Genomic DNA, 15877 nt, shown 5'->3' on the forward strand with positions numbered 1-15877 from the left:
GCCCACAAGGAGGGGGCGGCCACCCTAAAGATACACTATTTACAAAGAGACAGTAAGGATGATCTACTTTACTAAAACGTGGAAAAAGGGAGGAAAAAATATGTACCAAATCGAGGAGTCTTTTTATTTAGTTTTTTTTCAAGAACAATTTGTATTATAACCACTATTCGTAAAAGGTTAGTCTTTAAAAAGAATCTTATAGTGTGATGAGTGTTATCATAAACAACTTTCCATTTGTCTCATTAAATCTATCTTTTGTCCAATTTGGGCAAAAGTTACAGCCAAACATGACATCTGTCATACAGTGGTTTCTAGAACAGGAGAGGCTATACTTGCGAGTCTTGTTAAACCAACAGTCACCTCCTGTGGGTCACGTCATCCTTACGTGTCCTGGTTTTGCTCCCTAAGGAGTGATCAGCTGCTGATTCATTCCAACCCTCCCAGAGAAACAGATGTGACAACCTGGTCCACGCAACCTCGTCCTAGTTTTGTCATGAACAGAAGCATGGCTCAGCCGTGTGTTACACAGAAATAGTGTATTAGGTGTAATTAAAATAGGAAGGAATACAGCCAGAGCCTTAGTAGGGAACTAAAGTATCGGAGAGACTTTCAAGCCCCACTGAGTCACCAGTTAAGAGAGAATGGCAATCCACCGCTAGATAAAAAGTATTTGATCACAGAGGAGTCAGGAGCTGCGATACTGTGACTTATAATAGGAAATATTCAGGAGGTCTTTGTATAAGGAGGTGTAAGTATTCAGCTTAGGGCGCTGAATACCCTGGGGATGAGAGGAATAAAGGCATCTTTTGTTATGTTAATTAGGTGACTTTAGTCTCCCTCTAAGGGTGGGGTGGTTGCCAGGACAGTGACCCCCAACAAAGGCCCCGCATCCATCCTCCACATTTCGCCCCGTGCATCTCTTTCACCTGGCTGTTCCCAGTTCATCCTTTCAGAGGAGACCAGTAATCCAGTGAGCAAACAGGTGTTATCCTGAATTCTAGTCTGCTAGCAAACTAATCAAACCTCAGGAGGGGCTTTGCTAGAACTTCTCTCTGGAGCCTGTCTGTGGGGAGGGGCAGTCTTGTCGGACTGAAACCTTAAGGGGTAGATCGGGTCAGAATGGAGTTGAATTGTAGGACACCCACCTAGTGTCTGAGCATTGTTATTAGCATGGGGGAACCCCATCCTGCATGTTGAAACTGGATATCCAGATCCGCTTTTAGGGGCAGATAGGTCAGTGTGCCCCCAGGAACTTACGCTTTAGATTTAGTTGTTTAGAAATTATATTGTTAAAATTTAAAGACTATGGTTTGTGTTGAAGAGGAAAGTAATTTCCACTGCTATTTTAATAAACACCATATTTTAATGGGACACATATGAGTAAGTCACTGTATTCTGTCCTGGTCTATTTTAATTATTAAACTTGGGGAAAACCTCATCTTTTGGTCTCTACAATCTAATTTGATACATATAACAGATGTCAGATATATGACAGAGTGGCCTCCATAAGATTTTTCTTACATCTTGCATGATTATCTCATGGCCAATGTCATATGGTATAATGAGCTAAAGCAGAGATAGGAATGTAGGAACATCAACATCCACAATATTTTAATTTTAGAAATGGGGTGTTTCACCCACATTAATCAGTTATCTGGTGGAAATGCGGATCTGATATTTTGGGTACCAATTCAGAATGTGGTTCTTAGAGCTTTCATTCCGTCCTTCACAGAGGTACACAAAGGTCTCCTAACGTCACTAAAGACCTGCACTAACCTTGTGCATTCTGCAGTACATTCAACGTTTTTTCCTCTAGTTCTTCAAGGGTTGTAGCATCGAGGGAAATACTCTCCAATAGTTGGAGACGTTGATTTTCTAAGGAAGGAACTTCATGAGTTAATATGGCAGATAGGAGCTCTTCCTGCAAACCTTGGAATGTTATGGTGAAGTTGATCATTGTAACAAAGTTATACACTGACGGAGGAAAATGGGGGTTGTCTATTTCTGTAGATATGTATAACCTAAAGAATGAGAAAGGCACTGGTTAGTCAAAGGGTCTGTAGAGAAAAAAAATGAAACTAATTAAATAATGGAAAAAATGTTTCTCCTGGAAGTAAAGAAGATTAATTTTTAGTGTTCAGCCTTGTACACAGAAGAGGCTCTCGCTTTATACTGTGTGAATACATTTGCTATTTACAACTTTAAGAAATACAACCATAGTTGATGTCCCTACTATATTTGGTGAAACATTGGGACAGAGGAAAGTAAAGTGCTAGCTAGTAGGAGCTTTGACCCGCCGTTAGATGATTGTCAATACTGTGGTTTTTGCCACGAGTGAGTGAGAGTGAGTGAGAGCCTGGTGGAGGGTGTGAGTAAAGGGAGGACGACCTTCCCTAAAGGGACCACTGCTGCTTGGAGAGTAACCTGGGGTGGGAGGTTGGGGAGTGGGGGAGAAGGAAGCCAGGAGACTAGTTTGCGAGTGAGTCTGGAGTTGGGTGGTCCGGGGTGGGGGGAGGGTCAGGAGTGATTCTTGACCTTGCTTAGTCTCCCCAGCAACTCAGCCCAGCAGGGACAGCTCCTCGTTCCATTTTATGGAGAGAGGTTCAATAAGTCGCTCACATCACACAGTGACAGAGTGGGGAGCCGGGTCCTGTCTGCCCTCCACAGGGGTGCCCTCCACCACCTCCTCAAACACACAATCGAACATGGGCACCAGGTGGGCAATTCGGCAAAATGTTACATCATTAGCATTCCTAGAGCTGTTGCTCAAGCAATAATGTTCAGGGAGAAAGGAAGAACCATGTCCTGCAGAACATTGCGCCCTGGAGAGCGTCTGTCACATTGAAGGGGTTTCATGTCCTTGGAGGAAAGGATCCTGTTTGTTTAGCCTAGTGCTTTTAAGAAGTATGGGGCCCTTTTTTGAGTGACACCCTAGAATGTTGTTCTGAGGAACATACTTGGCAAGAAGGAGGGAGACTGGGCGAGGGGAGTCCAGGCTGTACAAGTGTGGTGAGGGGCAACGCTGCAGAGCCCGGTCTGGGGGCAAGGACCCACTGACCACGTGAGCACTCAGAGTGTTAGGGCCCCTGTAAGGCAGTGGAGTGCACAGGCTGGGGACCAGTAAACCCATTTTCCAGCTCCCCTTGCTGATGACTCCCTCACACAGTGAATTCAAGGGCAGAGTGGGAATTATATTTTTGTGGTAAGTAAACCTGACTCTATAAAAGAGCTTTGTGACGTTGGCAAGGGGGAAGGTAGGAAGGTGGGGGTTGCATTCCGGAAGGTCCCTTGCTGCTGGGAACATGGATACAACGTTTTTATCGGCCCAGGCCAAATCTCTTTTTGCTCTGGATATCCAATATGGATTTTGTTTTTTAAAGGAGCAGAAGGTTTTCCTGCTGAAATAAAATGTTAGGCAAACAGATCAACTGGAGTTCTTGTGGATCAATTGGGGCCAGGCTTTGTACACCTTCTGGGGACTCCCCCTGAACCCGTGGGTCTTATCAGGAACAGCATGGAGAATGATGGTTTGGAAAGCTTGATAAACAAAAGTCAGTTCTCTATTCTGTGTGCTGATGAGGGCAACAGGACACGCAGACAAACAGACAAAACATTCACAATGCAACCTCACTCTTTCCTCCGGGAGAAGCTTACCAGTTTGGAAATACAGGCCTTCAGTAGTGTTTGTCTTAAAAAATATAAACATTTGACTCAATTTCACAGGAAGAGACTTTACCTAAATTTGGAATTGTATTCAATCTCAGAACCATCAACCCTTATGAAATACTGTCCTCTTCTCTGACGGATATCCTTCTTCAAAACTGCCTTCAAACTTGGAGGTAATATTTCAGGGAGATTCTGAAAAACCCAACACACACAAATGAAAAACTCATCTTATAACAAATCAATCAGTTGAAAAGACAGAGCACTTAAAAAAAATGTTTATCTGGGGCGCCTGGGTGGCTCAGTTGGTTGAGTGTCTGACTCTTGAATTTAGGCTCAGGTCATGATTTCAGGGTCATGGCATCGAGCCCCACATCGGCTCTGTGCTCAGCAAGGCGTCTGCTTGCAATTCTCTCTCTCTTTACCTTTGCTGCTCCCCCTCCCCCGCTCTTTCTTGTCTCTAAGAAAAATAAAAAGTAAATTTTGTTAGTGTTTGTACACTAAAGAAAGCCTGATCTGAGAGAATTGAACATTGAAAAGTCACTGTATTTATTATTTTATTATTTTTTTAAAAAGATTTTACGTATTTTGAGAAAGAGAGAGAGAGAATGCATGTGCAAGGGGGGAGGGGCAGAAGAAGAGGGAAACAGAGACTCTCCAAGCAGACTCCCCACTGAGCGTGGAGCCTAACACAGGGCTCCATCCCACGACCCCAAGATCAAGACCTGAGCCGAAATCAAGAGTCGGATGCTCAACCGACTGAGCCACCCAGGGGCCCCTGTTTATTTATTATTTTTCCCCTGACAAAGTTACCTCTAACTCAAAGCTTTTAGTTTCTATGCTCGGGGCACACAGTACATATGTCAGCTGCATGGAATTAGGGAGTGAGGCCATTCCGCCCAAATACCTGCAAAAGGACACTCCCTCCTGTTTTCATAGCATTTTCAATTGTTTGGATGTAACCGCTGTCCTTGATGGAGAGCTCCTGCAGCCGGGGCCCTTCCATCTGCCGGATCCAGTTGTGCGCCTGCTTGTGTGGGTCAATCAGCAGCGGCCACTGCAGGCTGTTCTTGATCAGGATGGCATTGTCGGTTGAATACTGACCAAGGGGGAGCCCCTGAGAGTGCCATCGGCTGATCTGGAACGAGAGCATTGGTACCTTATGGTTTCATACACTTGTTCACATCTTCAGGATCCTACAGGATCACTGCCTTTAGAAAAATCAAATACTCCTTAAAAGGACGAAGGAGATGAACAATTTAAAATACTGGGATATGAAATTTTGGGTAAGATGAGTAATTATTCACTAAATGACATTTTTCTGTTCATCAGGAAGGACAAATGCCCATCACAACAAAGATGATATGGTTGAGAGGTAAGAACTGTTCCCAAGGATCTTGGACTCGAATGCACACATGAGCCACGCAAGAACACAGAATGATACAGAGGTAATTACAGTTCCTCTGTTGCACACCCACCTCCTGCCGAGCACACACGTACATTATCTAGCTCATCTGAGACAACAACACTCATTTCTCGGGAGGAGGAACCGGGGTCTGCCCATGGTCATCCTGTCGGAGGAAGACGCAGACCCAGGGTTTGACTCAGATGCTGACTCCAAGACTGATAAACTTCTCATCTTTACAGGGTCTTTGCCTGCAGCTCTGACTTCAGGGCAGTACCAGAAGGTTGGGAGGAAAAAGCCAGGAAGGCTCATGGAAGTCAGAGAAGGAACAGGGCCCGGGGACGGTCCAGTGAAAGGTGGCAGAGCGTCCCCGGAGAAGCCAAGGATACCTGTCAGTTTCTAAAGGGAAGAAGTATTTTGTCTAAGCCTGTGAAGAACTGCATGCTCTCAAAGTCTACACAAGAGGAACCTGGACAGGAGATGAAGAGTCCTGAAACCCAGGAGTAGCTCCGTCTGCACAGGTGCACAAGGTCAGCGCGGGGAGAGAGACAAACTTCCGACCCAAGAGTTTCTATTTTAAAAAAAACCAATCAATCAGGGAGCGCCTGGGGGGCTCAGTTGGTTAAGCAGCTGCCTTCGGCTCAGGTCATGATCCTGGGGTCCTGGGATCAAGCCCCGCGTCGGGCTCCTTGCTCAGTGGGGTCTGCTTCTCCCTCTCCCTCTGCCTGTTCCTCCCCCTGCTTGCGCTCCCTTGCTCTGTCCAATAAATAAAATCTTAAAAAAAATATCATTCTGACTTCCATGCTTTTCTTTATTGTTTTACCAAAGTATGTGCTCCTAAATGCTCTAATTTTCATTTTGCTAATTTTGGAACTTTAGATAAAGGCAATCTTCAAGATATTCCCTTTTCTGTCTGACCTCATCTGTGTTTTTTTTAATAACTGTATTTATTCATTCTCACTGCTGTATTTACGAACACACTTAGATTTATTTATCCATTCTACTGGTGAGGGCATTTAGAGTGTTTCTCAAGTTTTGGGCTATTATGAATAATGCTACAATGAACATTCTTTTATATTCTTTTGATCAACTTACATATGCATTTCTTATGGATAAACACCTAGGAATGTTGGTCATGGGTTTTTTTAAAATTTTTTTATTATAACTTTTTTTTAAGATTTTATTTATTTATTTGCCAGAGAGAGAGAGAGCAAGAGAGCTTGAGAATACAAGCAGGGGGAGCGGCAGGCAGAGGGAGAAGCAGCCTCCCTGCTGAGCAAGGAGGCCCATGTGGGACTCGATCCCAGGATCCTGGGATCATGACCTGAGCCGAAGGCAGATGCTTAACCAGCTGAGCCACCCAGGTGTCCCCAAGGGTTTTTTTTTTTAAGTAGGCTCCACACCCAGCATGGAACCTAACATGGGGCTTGAACTCACGACCCTGAGATCAAGACCCAAGCTGAGATCAAGAGTCGGATGCTTAACCGGCTGAACCACCCAGGCACCCCAGGGATGTGTATTTTTAATACTTGTAGCTAAAGTCAGCTTTCTAAGATGATTTTAGCATTTTATATTCTCACCAGCAGTGTATGAGAATTTCTGTTACTTCATATCCATGCTAACTCCTAAAATTATTAGTCTTTCAAATGTTAGTCCTTTTGGCTGATGTGTTACCATATCTCATTTTAGATTTAACTTTCATTCCCCTAATGAATAATGAGGTTAAGCATCTTTCAAATGTTTATTGGTGATTTTCTGAGCCGCCTGTTCAAGGTTCTTACCCACTTATTTACTGGCTTGTATGTCTTTAGCTTACTGATTGGTAGTAGTTCTTTTTATTGCAAATATCCTCTTCTATTCATTGACTTCTCTTTATATCCTCTGAGTGCTGTCTTTTGATGAACAGAAAGTCTAAATTTTAATTTAGATTTAATTAATGTTTCCCTTTATGGTTAGTTCCGCTTAAAAAATCTTTTCTTGGGGTCATGAACATATTCTCTTAAATTATGCTTTACTAACTTGCCTTCCACAGTTAGGTCCACAATTCAGTTGCAATTGAATTTTTATGTATGGTGTGAGGTAATGATCAAATTTCTTTTTCTTTTTCTTTCGCTTCTGGATATTCACTATTTATTGAAAACACTACCCATTCCTCACTGCACTGCAGTATCAGCTTTGTCATAAATCAGATGTCCATGTACGGGTGGGTCTGTTTCTGGGCTCTCTGTTCTGCCCCATTGGTGGTGGTGTTTGTCCTGCACTGGGACACACATGGATAAATAATTCCACTGTTCTAACCAAATGTCTTAAATATTGATATTTGATACAGCAAGTCCTTCCACCTTGTTCTTCATCAACAATATCTTAGACACGTTGGCTCTCTGCCTTCTCTTTTAACTTTCAGAATCAGTCTGTCAGGTAAGCACGTACCTGCTCCCCTACCTGCTGGAATGCTGATTGGGATTACACTGGATCTACAGCCCATTTGGGAAGAACTGGCAGCTTCAGGATACTGAGTCTTTCAGTTCATGAACATGGCATAACTCTTCACTTATTTAGGTTTCTTAAAATTTATCACAATAGTTATTTTATAGTTTTGTTTCTGTAAGTTTCACACAACTTCTTGATGGATTCATTTTGATGCTATGATAAAGGGTATCTACAAACATTGTGCACCCTGTTTGTTGCTGGTGTAGAGAAATGTAATTAGTTTCCATATACTGACTTCAATTCCAGAAACGTTGAGAAACTTTACTAAAGTTTTATGAATTCTGATGATGTATCTATAGATCCTCTTGGATTTTCTAGGTACATATCTGCAAGAATTTCTATTTTTTGTTTTTTTCTTCTTTTCCAATCCTAATATCTTTTTCTTGCCTTACTGCTCTATCTAGGATCTCTGCTAGGGTGTTAGATACAGTGGAGACGGTGGATATGTTTCTAGTCTCAAAGGAAAAACTTTGACCAATGCTTCATTTTTTCAATTCTGATTGCTTCTCTGACCTGTGGTTAGTTTGGGAGTGTATGTCCTAATTTCCAGAAATATGGGGATTTTCAAAGAAGCTTTTAATTATTGACTTCTAGCTTAGTTGCCTTTTGGACAGATAACGTACTCTGTGATTTCAGTCCTTTGATATTTGTTGAAACTTTTTTGTGGTTGGTGACATGGTCAGTTTTGGGCAGTGTTCTACATGTGCTTGCATAGAATGTGTAAGTTTCAGGTGTAGGCTGTAGTGTCCTGTGTATGCTCATTAAGTCTGTTTGCTGATTATGTTGCTCAAATCTTCTCTATTCTTACTTATTTTTGTGCTTTTTTTTCTATGAGTTATAGGAAGAAGTGTGTTAAGATCTTTCACTAAGATTGTAGATTTGTCCATTTTTATCTATAGTTCTTTTAATGTGTGCTTTAAAATTATTTGAAGTCTTATTAGTAGGTACAAACAAATTCAGAATTGATAAAACATTCTTGGAGACTTAAACTAATTCTTATTGTAACATAAACTTATTTAATTCTAATAATCTTTTTTTGCCTTATAGTCTATTTTGTCCTTTTTTGGTAATCTGTAGAAATTTCCTCCCATTTTTTTTTTTTTTTTACTGTCAACCTTTACGTTTTAGATGTGTCCTTTCTAGATAACTTATGGTTTCTGTTTTATGCTTTGGTTTATATTTTTATATGGTCTTAGAATCTTACCCTTTTAAGTGGACCTTTTAGACCCCTTACATCTAATGTAATTATTGATATATTTGGGTTTAAGTTGGTTATTAGCATTATGAAAATGAGAAGCCAGTATTTGCTTCTGAGACATTTTGTAGATTGGATGGTCAGTTTAAGTTGGGTTATCAGTGGGGGAATCAATCTAAAATTACTCTTTGGGGATGAATAAAAAAAAGGTGTATTTCTTTTTTATCCCCTCAACATAGACAGATAGACAATAAATATTTATTGATAAATGTGAGGTCTATGTTTTTGGCTCTTTCTAAGAATACTACCTGTGGCTCAGTAAGTTCACCTATTTTATTTTTTTAAAGATTTTATTTACTCATTTTTAGAGAGAATGAGTGAGCAAGTACAGGGAGGGGCAAAGGGAAAGGGAGAGAGGGCCTGATCCCATGACCCTGAGATCATGACCTGAGCCAAAATCAATAGCCAGATGCTTAACCTACTGAACCACCCAGGTGCCCTGAGTTCACCAATTTTATTAATGAAAGGGGCTTCTGGGAGAGAAACTGGCTCTATTTATTAGGGTGAGGCAGTAGGATTACAATGAGTTAGAGGATTTTCTGTGACTTTTGCCCAGAGTATGATAAATAAGAGATGTAACTAGCTGCAGCATTAGAATTATAATTAAAAAAAAATTTTTTTTAAAGACCTGGAACAAATTACAGTATTTTCCTTTATCAAAACAATTTGGGGAATAGATCCCAGTTTAAAAAAAATGCATTTACACCCAAAATTCAAATCAACAACAGCCACTTAACTGGATAATAGAAACATGTTACTACCTCGTGTTTTTGTGCCATGACTTCAATTAAGGAAAAGTTAGGAGACAAAGAAATGTTGTTTTTAGGGCAAAGAATCTCCCATTTGTTCACAATTAACTGGCGAAATTCTGCTGTTAACACTCCAGTGTAGACAATGCACGCTGCAGAAATAAGTATGTCACCCAAAATTCCTTCCAACTTCTTGTCTATTTGATTGATTGTTTCTTGCCATCGAGTCTAAATGTTAAAATAAAAGTGAGTTCTTGTTATTTGACATAACATATACTATTATGAGACATTTAAGATATTCATGGTCTCCAACTTGGATCTAGCATTGCTATTACTATTACTGTTCTCATGCTGTGTTCGCATTAAAATTAGTCTCGGATAATATTATAAAACAGTTTTCTAAGGAGAACATGAGTCCTATTCTTGGATTTGTCAACAGTGTTGTATTTGTTAGCACTGATAGCCACATCAAGTCCTCTGAGTCATAAAGCAGGATAATTTTAAAATAACAATTCATTATATTATTAATGGGGTTCCATAATAATAGTGACCGATATTTATTAAATCCTTCCATGTCTAACAGGAATTTTACTTTGAAAATCTCATTTGACACTTTCGATATCCTATTAAGTAAAAGCCATTTTAAGACCAGGAAGTTGAAACTTAGAGAAGATCAGCAGAAATTTAAAAAAAGAGATAAAAGAGGTCTGAGGATTGACAGAGCAGAATAAAATGTTCTTCTCCCTTATGACATCTCATCCCCTTCAGCCGCTCTTGGTTTATGCATTTGGCTTGGGTTGTCTCTGGGCTCAACAGGGAAAGCTTACTGACAGTTTACCGTGGACCTCATTAGACTGGAGACCTGCGGTCTGGGGAGCAAGAGAAAGTCAGGTTGGTTCCTTGTAGTCTGTTGCCTCTGGGTTAAGACACTTGACCAGAACTCCTTTATTTTTATCACAAGTGCCTACTGATCTTAGTAAAAAACAACTGGATGATAAGATAGTTTTAGGGAGTACATGATACAACCTTGGGTGAAATAGCATCTTGGGGCTTGTCAAGCCCGGGAGAAATTACTGAAGGAGATATAGAGCCAAAGAGAGTCATGCCTTCTCATCCTCCAGCGCGGTTAGTAGGATAGATGCACACTGCAGGCGCTTGGTGGCCAGTTTTCTTCTGTTGGCTAAGAGTTGTTTTTCAGCAACTATGTCTTTGTAGGCTGCTTGCAAAAACAGCAGATGTTCTTCAACCTGAAAGACAATTCATTCATTATTGAGACACTACTACTCTCATTTTGCCTCAAGAGTTTAATTGTCACTTATATAAATACAGTGCATGGCCACTTCATTTTCACATCCTGGAATATCTTCCTGGAGAGATGGGCTATGTTAACAATAAAAATGTAGTCAGTAAATAAATGATTCCTTGATACTCCAGTTTGTCTTTAATGCCACTTTCCTCAACAGGCTTTCATACAAGCTCAGCACTTGAAGATTCATCATTTTCTGATTTCTTTTTCACACAGAAAATGTTATATCCAGTTTCCTTCTCTGACTGAACTTTCTCATTCCAGATACACTGGCCAGCCAGGAGGAACTAATGGGGTTTTGAAGTGAGGCCGGTAGGATAAAGGGGACTTAAACTATGCCTGGGCTGTCTGGGGAAAGGTATCGTCATGAATAGCTGACAAAATGATATTCTTAAATTAGCACTTATCTTGATAATGCCTTTGCTCAAAAGCATTTGGTGAATTTCTATAGAAATGATCACCCACGGATATGGCCTGAAGTTTTGGCCCCGTCAATAAAAGCCTCTCTGATCCGACCCCAACCTCCCTCCCCAGTGTGGTCTCCTTTCCAATAATATTGCCCTGTAGCCAGACTGCTTTCTAACGCATTTTGTCCATGCTCCTTAAATGTTCTTGCCTCTGGGGTTTGGCTCACATCCTTCCCTTACCCTGAAATCCTTCCTTAAAGGGATGTAGATCCAAGGCATTCTTTAAAATACATTATCACATTCTAGCTGTCACAAAGCCTCAGTCCTGTCACATCTACACTGATGTACTGTTTATAACCATCATGAGAAGTAATTATTAATTGCCTGATATTATCTCTTGGGTTGTGGCCTTATTATCTTTATATCATCCTTATATTGCTATTTATATTTTATATTTATATTTATATTTTTGAAAGATGTTTGTGTCTTCTCAAAATCTTTGCAGACAGTGTTTAGCACAGAGACTTGAACACAGTTTGTTCATGATATCATATGTACAAAATTGTGCTTACTGAACGCAGTTTCTAATTTATCATTCCCACTCCTATTCTAAAGATGTTATCCTGGTGAAAATACCTAATTAAAAAAATATATACACATTAGCTACTTTTGGCATGATTACTCTGATTTATTTATTCCTGGTTCACCCATAATAATCACTCAGTTGTTTTCACTCTAATATAAAATGCTGTTTTTGTTTGCTTGCTCATGTCCTCTGATTTTTCTGAGAAAATGTTCTTGCTACTCATGACCTAGTGAGCTATATAAATATTCAAGTGTAGGATTTACTGATTCAATTAAACACAATGAAATTCCTTTCTCTTTCTTTTTTTGCTTTGTACTGTCATTTGATTCCTTTAGTTCCAGTGTCGTTAACATACAGTGTTATATTGGTTTCAGGTGTACAATATAGTGACTCAGCAATCTATACATTGCTCAGTGCTCCTCACAAGCACACTCCTTAATCCCCATCCCCTATTCCCCGACTCCCCTACCCACCTCCTCTTTGGTGACCATCAGTGTGTTCTCTAGAGTTAAGAGTCTGTTTTTTTGGCTTTTTGTTCGTTTGTTTTGTTTCTCAAATTCCACATATGAATGAGATCATATGGCATTGATCTTTCTCTGACTTATTTCGCTTAGCATAATACCCTCTAGTTCCATCCACGTCGTTGCAAATGGCAAGATTTCATTTTTTATGGCTGAGTAATATTCTGTAGTATATATACATCTTCTTTATCCAGTCATCAGTCGATGGACACTTGGGCTGCTTCCATATCTTGGCTATTGTAGATAACTCGGCTGTCAACATCGGGGTTCATGTATGTTTTCCAGTTAGTATTTTCACATTCTTTGGGTAAATAACCAGTAGTGGAATTACTGATCATATGGTAGTGATCAGTACCACTGATCCATACTGTTGTCCACAATGGCTGCACCAGTTTGCATTCCCACCAACAGTGCATGAGGGTTCCCCTTTCTCCACATCCTCGCCAACACCTGTTGTTTCTTGTGTTTTTGACTTTGGCCATCCTGACAGGTGTGAGGTGTTACTGTGGTTTTGATTTGCATTTCCCTGATGATGAGTTGTCGACCTCTGAGAGTCGTGGACCTGGGGCGGCGAAGGAACTGAGGAAAAAAGACGACAGTACAACGAGGCACAGGGGACCCCGAGCAATCAGCCCGAGGTGCCGAGGTTTATTTTCCATAATCTTACATACCTTCTACAGCAATATAGATCTATAATGATTTACAGCAGGGGCTTAGTAAGGCACATTCTGCCATGTACATAGGACTAGTCCAGCGTGTATGATAAGGATCTTTAAAGCAGGACAAAGGAACAAAGAGGGGAGTGCACAGTGTGGTGTTTTACAGCTGGCTTCCTATCTACAGAACATCTCCTGGTGCCTACTTTAGAACTGACCGCACACGTCCCAAGGGCATTTCACTCTGATCCTTTCGGGTTATTTTTAACCCTGCAATCTCCAGTTTTCTCAGAGATCTCGGAGTCTGAATGAACATGCACCAGTGGTTGTTGTGGCGTTCTGTTTCCCACAGCCCTTGGGACGTGTGCGGTCAGTTCTAAAGTAGGCACGAGGAGATGTTCTGTAGATAGGAAGCCAGCTGTAAACACCACACTGTGCACTCCCCTCTTTGTTCCTTTGTCCTGCTTTAAAGATCCTTATCATACACGCTGGACTAATCCTATGTACATGGCAGAATGTGCCTTACTAAGCCCCTGCTGTAAATCATTATAGATCTATATTGCTGTAGAAGGTATGTAAGATTATGGAAAATAAACCTCGGCACCTCGGGCTGATTGCTCGGGGTCCCCTGTGCCTCGCTGTACTGCTGTCTTTTTTCCTCAGTTCCTTCGCCACCCCAGCTCCAAGACTCTCCAAGGTCGACAATGAGTGATGCTGAACATCTTTTCATGTAAACCCATGAAATTTCCTTTTATGATAGGCACTATGTTCCCCAAAGGAACATTTTTAATGAATGCTCATGTGATATCATATGTTGTGGCATTATTTATTTCCCCTAAAGTTCCCTAGATTTTTTGGGAATATTTTTTATATTAGGGCCCAGGTGAATAAAAGACCTATTTTTTTTTTAAATAGGAGGCAGTACATAACTGAGTGAGGAGAAAATCTCAATGAAGGGCTTCAAACCAGTGGAGTTAACTACTATAGTCACTTTTAAAACACTAAGTATATCCATTAACATTTTATATACATTTCAAATACACTTTTTTGAGTTCAATGAGTTAAAATATTAGAAACTTCTCGTGAAGGCCCTGGTTGCGAGCTGGAAGGGAATGTAGCCTGTTAATAAGTAAGGTTCTGACTGAAATTTAGAGTTTACTTTTTTCTATCCTACCACTGGATAAGAGGAAAAACAAATGGACAATATTATAAATAAGAATTTGTGGGGTAAATGAATGAAAATACAAAAAATACACAAAAAAATAATGAATATCAGGAGAACTGCAGTAAATACCAAAATCAAACATACCAAGCGTGAAAGAATATGCAACAGGGAGCTCTTGTCCAAGATGGTGACAGAGGAGGCCTCTGAACTCACCTGTGCCTGCGGATGCACCAAACCTACAGCTACACATGCAACAGTTCCCCATGAAAGAAATACAGAAACTAGCTGAGCAACTGCGACACACTGGGCCAATGAAGAGTCCTCACTTCCCAACAGGAAAGGCTGAGACACACTCTCACCATAATCCTCACCCCTGGCACAGTGACACAAACAGGAGAACTCACAACTCCAGCTTCCCCCTGAGGGCAAAGATTTTGAACCCAACCTCTAGTGTCTCAACTTTTAAGAGTGAAAGCCAAGATGGCTTGCATCCAGAAGACCCACCTGACTGGAGCAAATACTTTCTAACTGGCCCCCGCTCCTCCTGCCTCAGCACCCCAGGGCTCAGCATAGAGGAGGCAGATAGAAATGCCTGTCTCCCAGCTATTTGAAAGAGGCTGCGGCCTGCAGGTCAGGCTTCTAGTTTAGCACACATTTAGGGGCTTACTGTGATCTTCCCCAGGGACCTGGGTGGCTGGTAGGTGCCCCGGCGTTGGTGGCGATGGCCCAGAGGATACACCACTTGAGCACCTGGCTCTGGTGGCTTGCATCTGTGGGTCCCATAGAACCACAGCAAACCAAGAAACAGTTCTTAACTGGCTCAGTGCCGAGGGCTCAGACAGAAACACCCATCTCCCAATCTGTCCCTGAAGAAAACTATTTACACAGGCTTCCAGGGAGCCCGATCTAGGTGCTGACTGACATGCTCCCCTTTGGGACACTAATTCTGAATTCTGGGAGCCTCTAAGAACAAACAAGGCTGCCCGGGCACTGCCATGGTGTGGGAGACAAGCAGGAGCTCAGGCTGGACTGAGGAGGTTTTTATCTCTTACACAAGACCATTCTGTCAGGATAGGGAGAGGTGGTTATTTTATCAAATGCACAGAGATCAACACAGAGAGTCAAGGAAAATAAAGAAACAGAATTATCTATTCCAAATCACAGAAAAATAAAATAACTGACCTGAAAAATAAAACTATAGACTAATATCCTTGATGAATATAGATGCAAAAATTCTCAACAAAATACCAGCAAACTGAATTCAAGAACACATTAAAAGAGGGGCGCCTGGGTGGTTCAGTCGGTTAAGAACACTTTAAAAGAGTTGTGCACCATGACCATGTAGGATTTATCCCTGGGATGGAAGGATGGTTCAACATATGCAAATCAATAAATATATTACATCATATTAAGAGAATGATAAAAGTCACGTGATCATCACAATAAATGCAGAAAAAGCATCTGACAGAATACAATATCCTTTCATGATAAAAAAAACATCAACAGATTGGGTATAGAAGGAACAAACCTTAAGATAATAAAGGGCAGTTAATACAAGCCATAGCTAACATTATACTCCATGGTGAAAACCTGAGAGTTTTTCCTCTAAGATCAGGAACAGGATAAGGATGCCCACTCTCATCATGCTTACTCACTATAGTATTGGAAGTCCTG

General features: G+C 41.0%; 1 protein-coding gene across 2 annotated transcripts in view; it reads right to left on the bottom strand.

Annotated features, from left to right (window-relative positions):
* Window positions 1-15877, bottom strand: part of DNAH14 (dynein axonemal heavy chain 14) — a 329828-nt gene that overhangs the window by 74431 nt on the left and 239520 nt on the right. For both annotated transcript variants that reach the window (XM_028111778.2, XM_088017199.1), the window contains exons 64-68: window positions 10669-10809; window positions 9575-9790; window positions 4571-4801; window positions 3737-3858; window positions 1777-2021 (exon numbers count right to left, since the gene is read on the bottom strand). In XM_028111778.2, the coding sequence (XP_027967579.2) occupies window positions 1777-2021; window positions 3737-3858; window positions 4571-4801; window positions 9575-9790; window positions 10669-10809 (955 nt within the window). The remainder of the gene's footprint in view (window positions 1-1776; window positions 2022-3736; window positions 3859-4570; window positions 4802-9574; window positions 9791-10668; window positions 10810-15877) is intronic.

Source organism: Eumetopias jubatus, unplaced genomic scaffold (assembly GCF_037043125.1).
Source record: "Eumetopias jubatus isolate StellerSeaLion01/CBP00866 unplaced genomic scaffold, mEumJub1_p1.0 scaffold_12, whole genome shotgun sequence".
Classification (NCBI taxonomy): domain Eukaryota; kingdom Metazoa; phylum Chordata; class Mammalia; order Carnivora; family Otariidae; genus Eumetopias; species Eumetopias jubatus.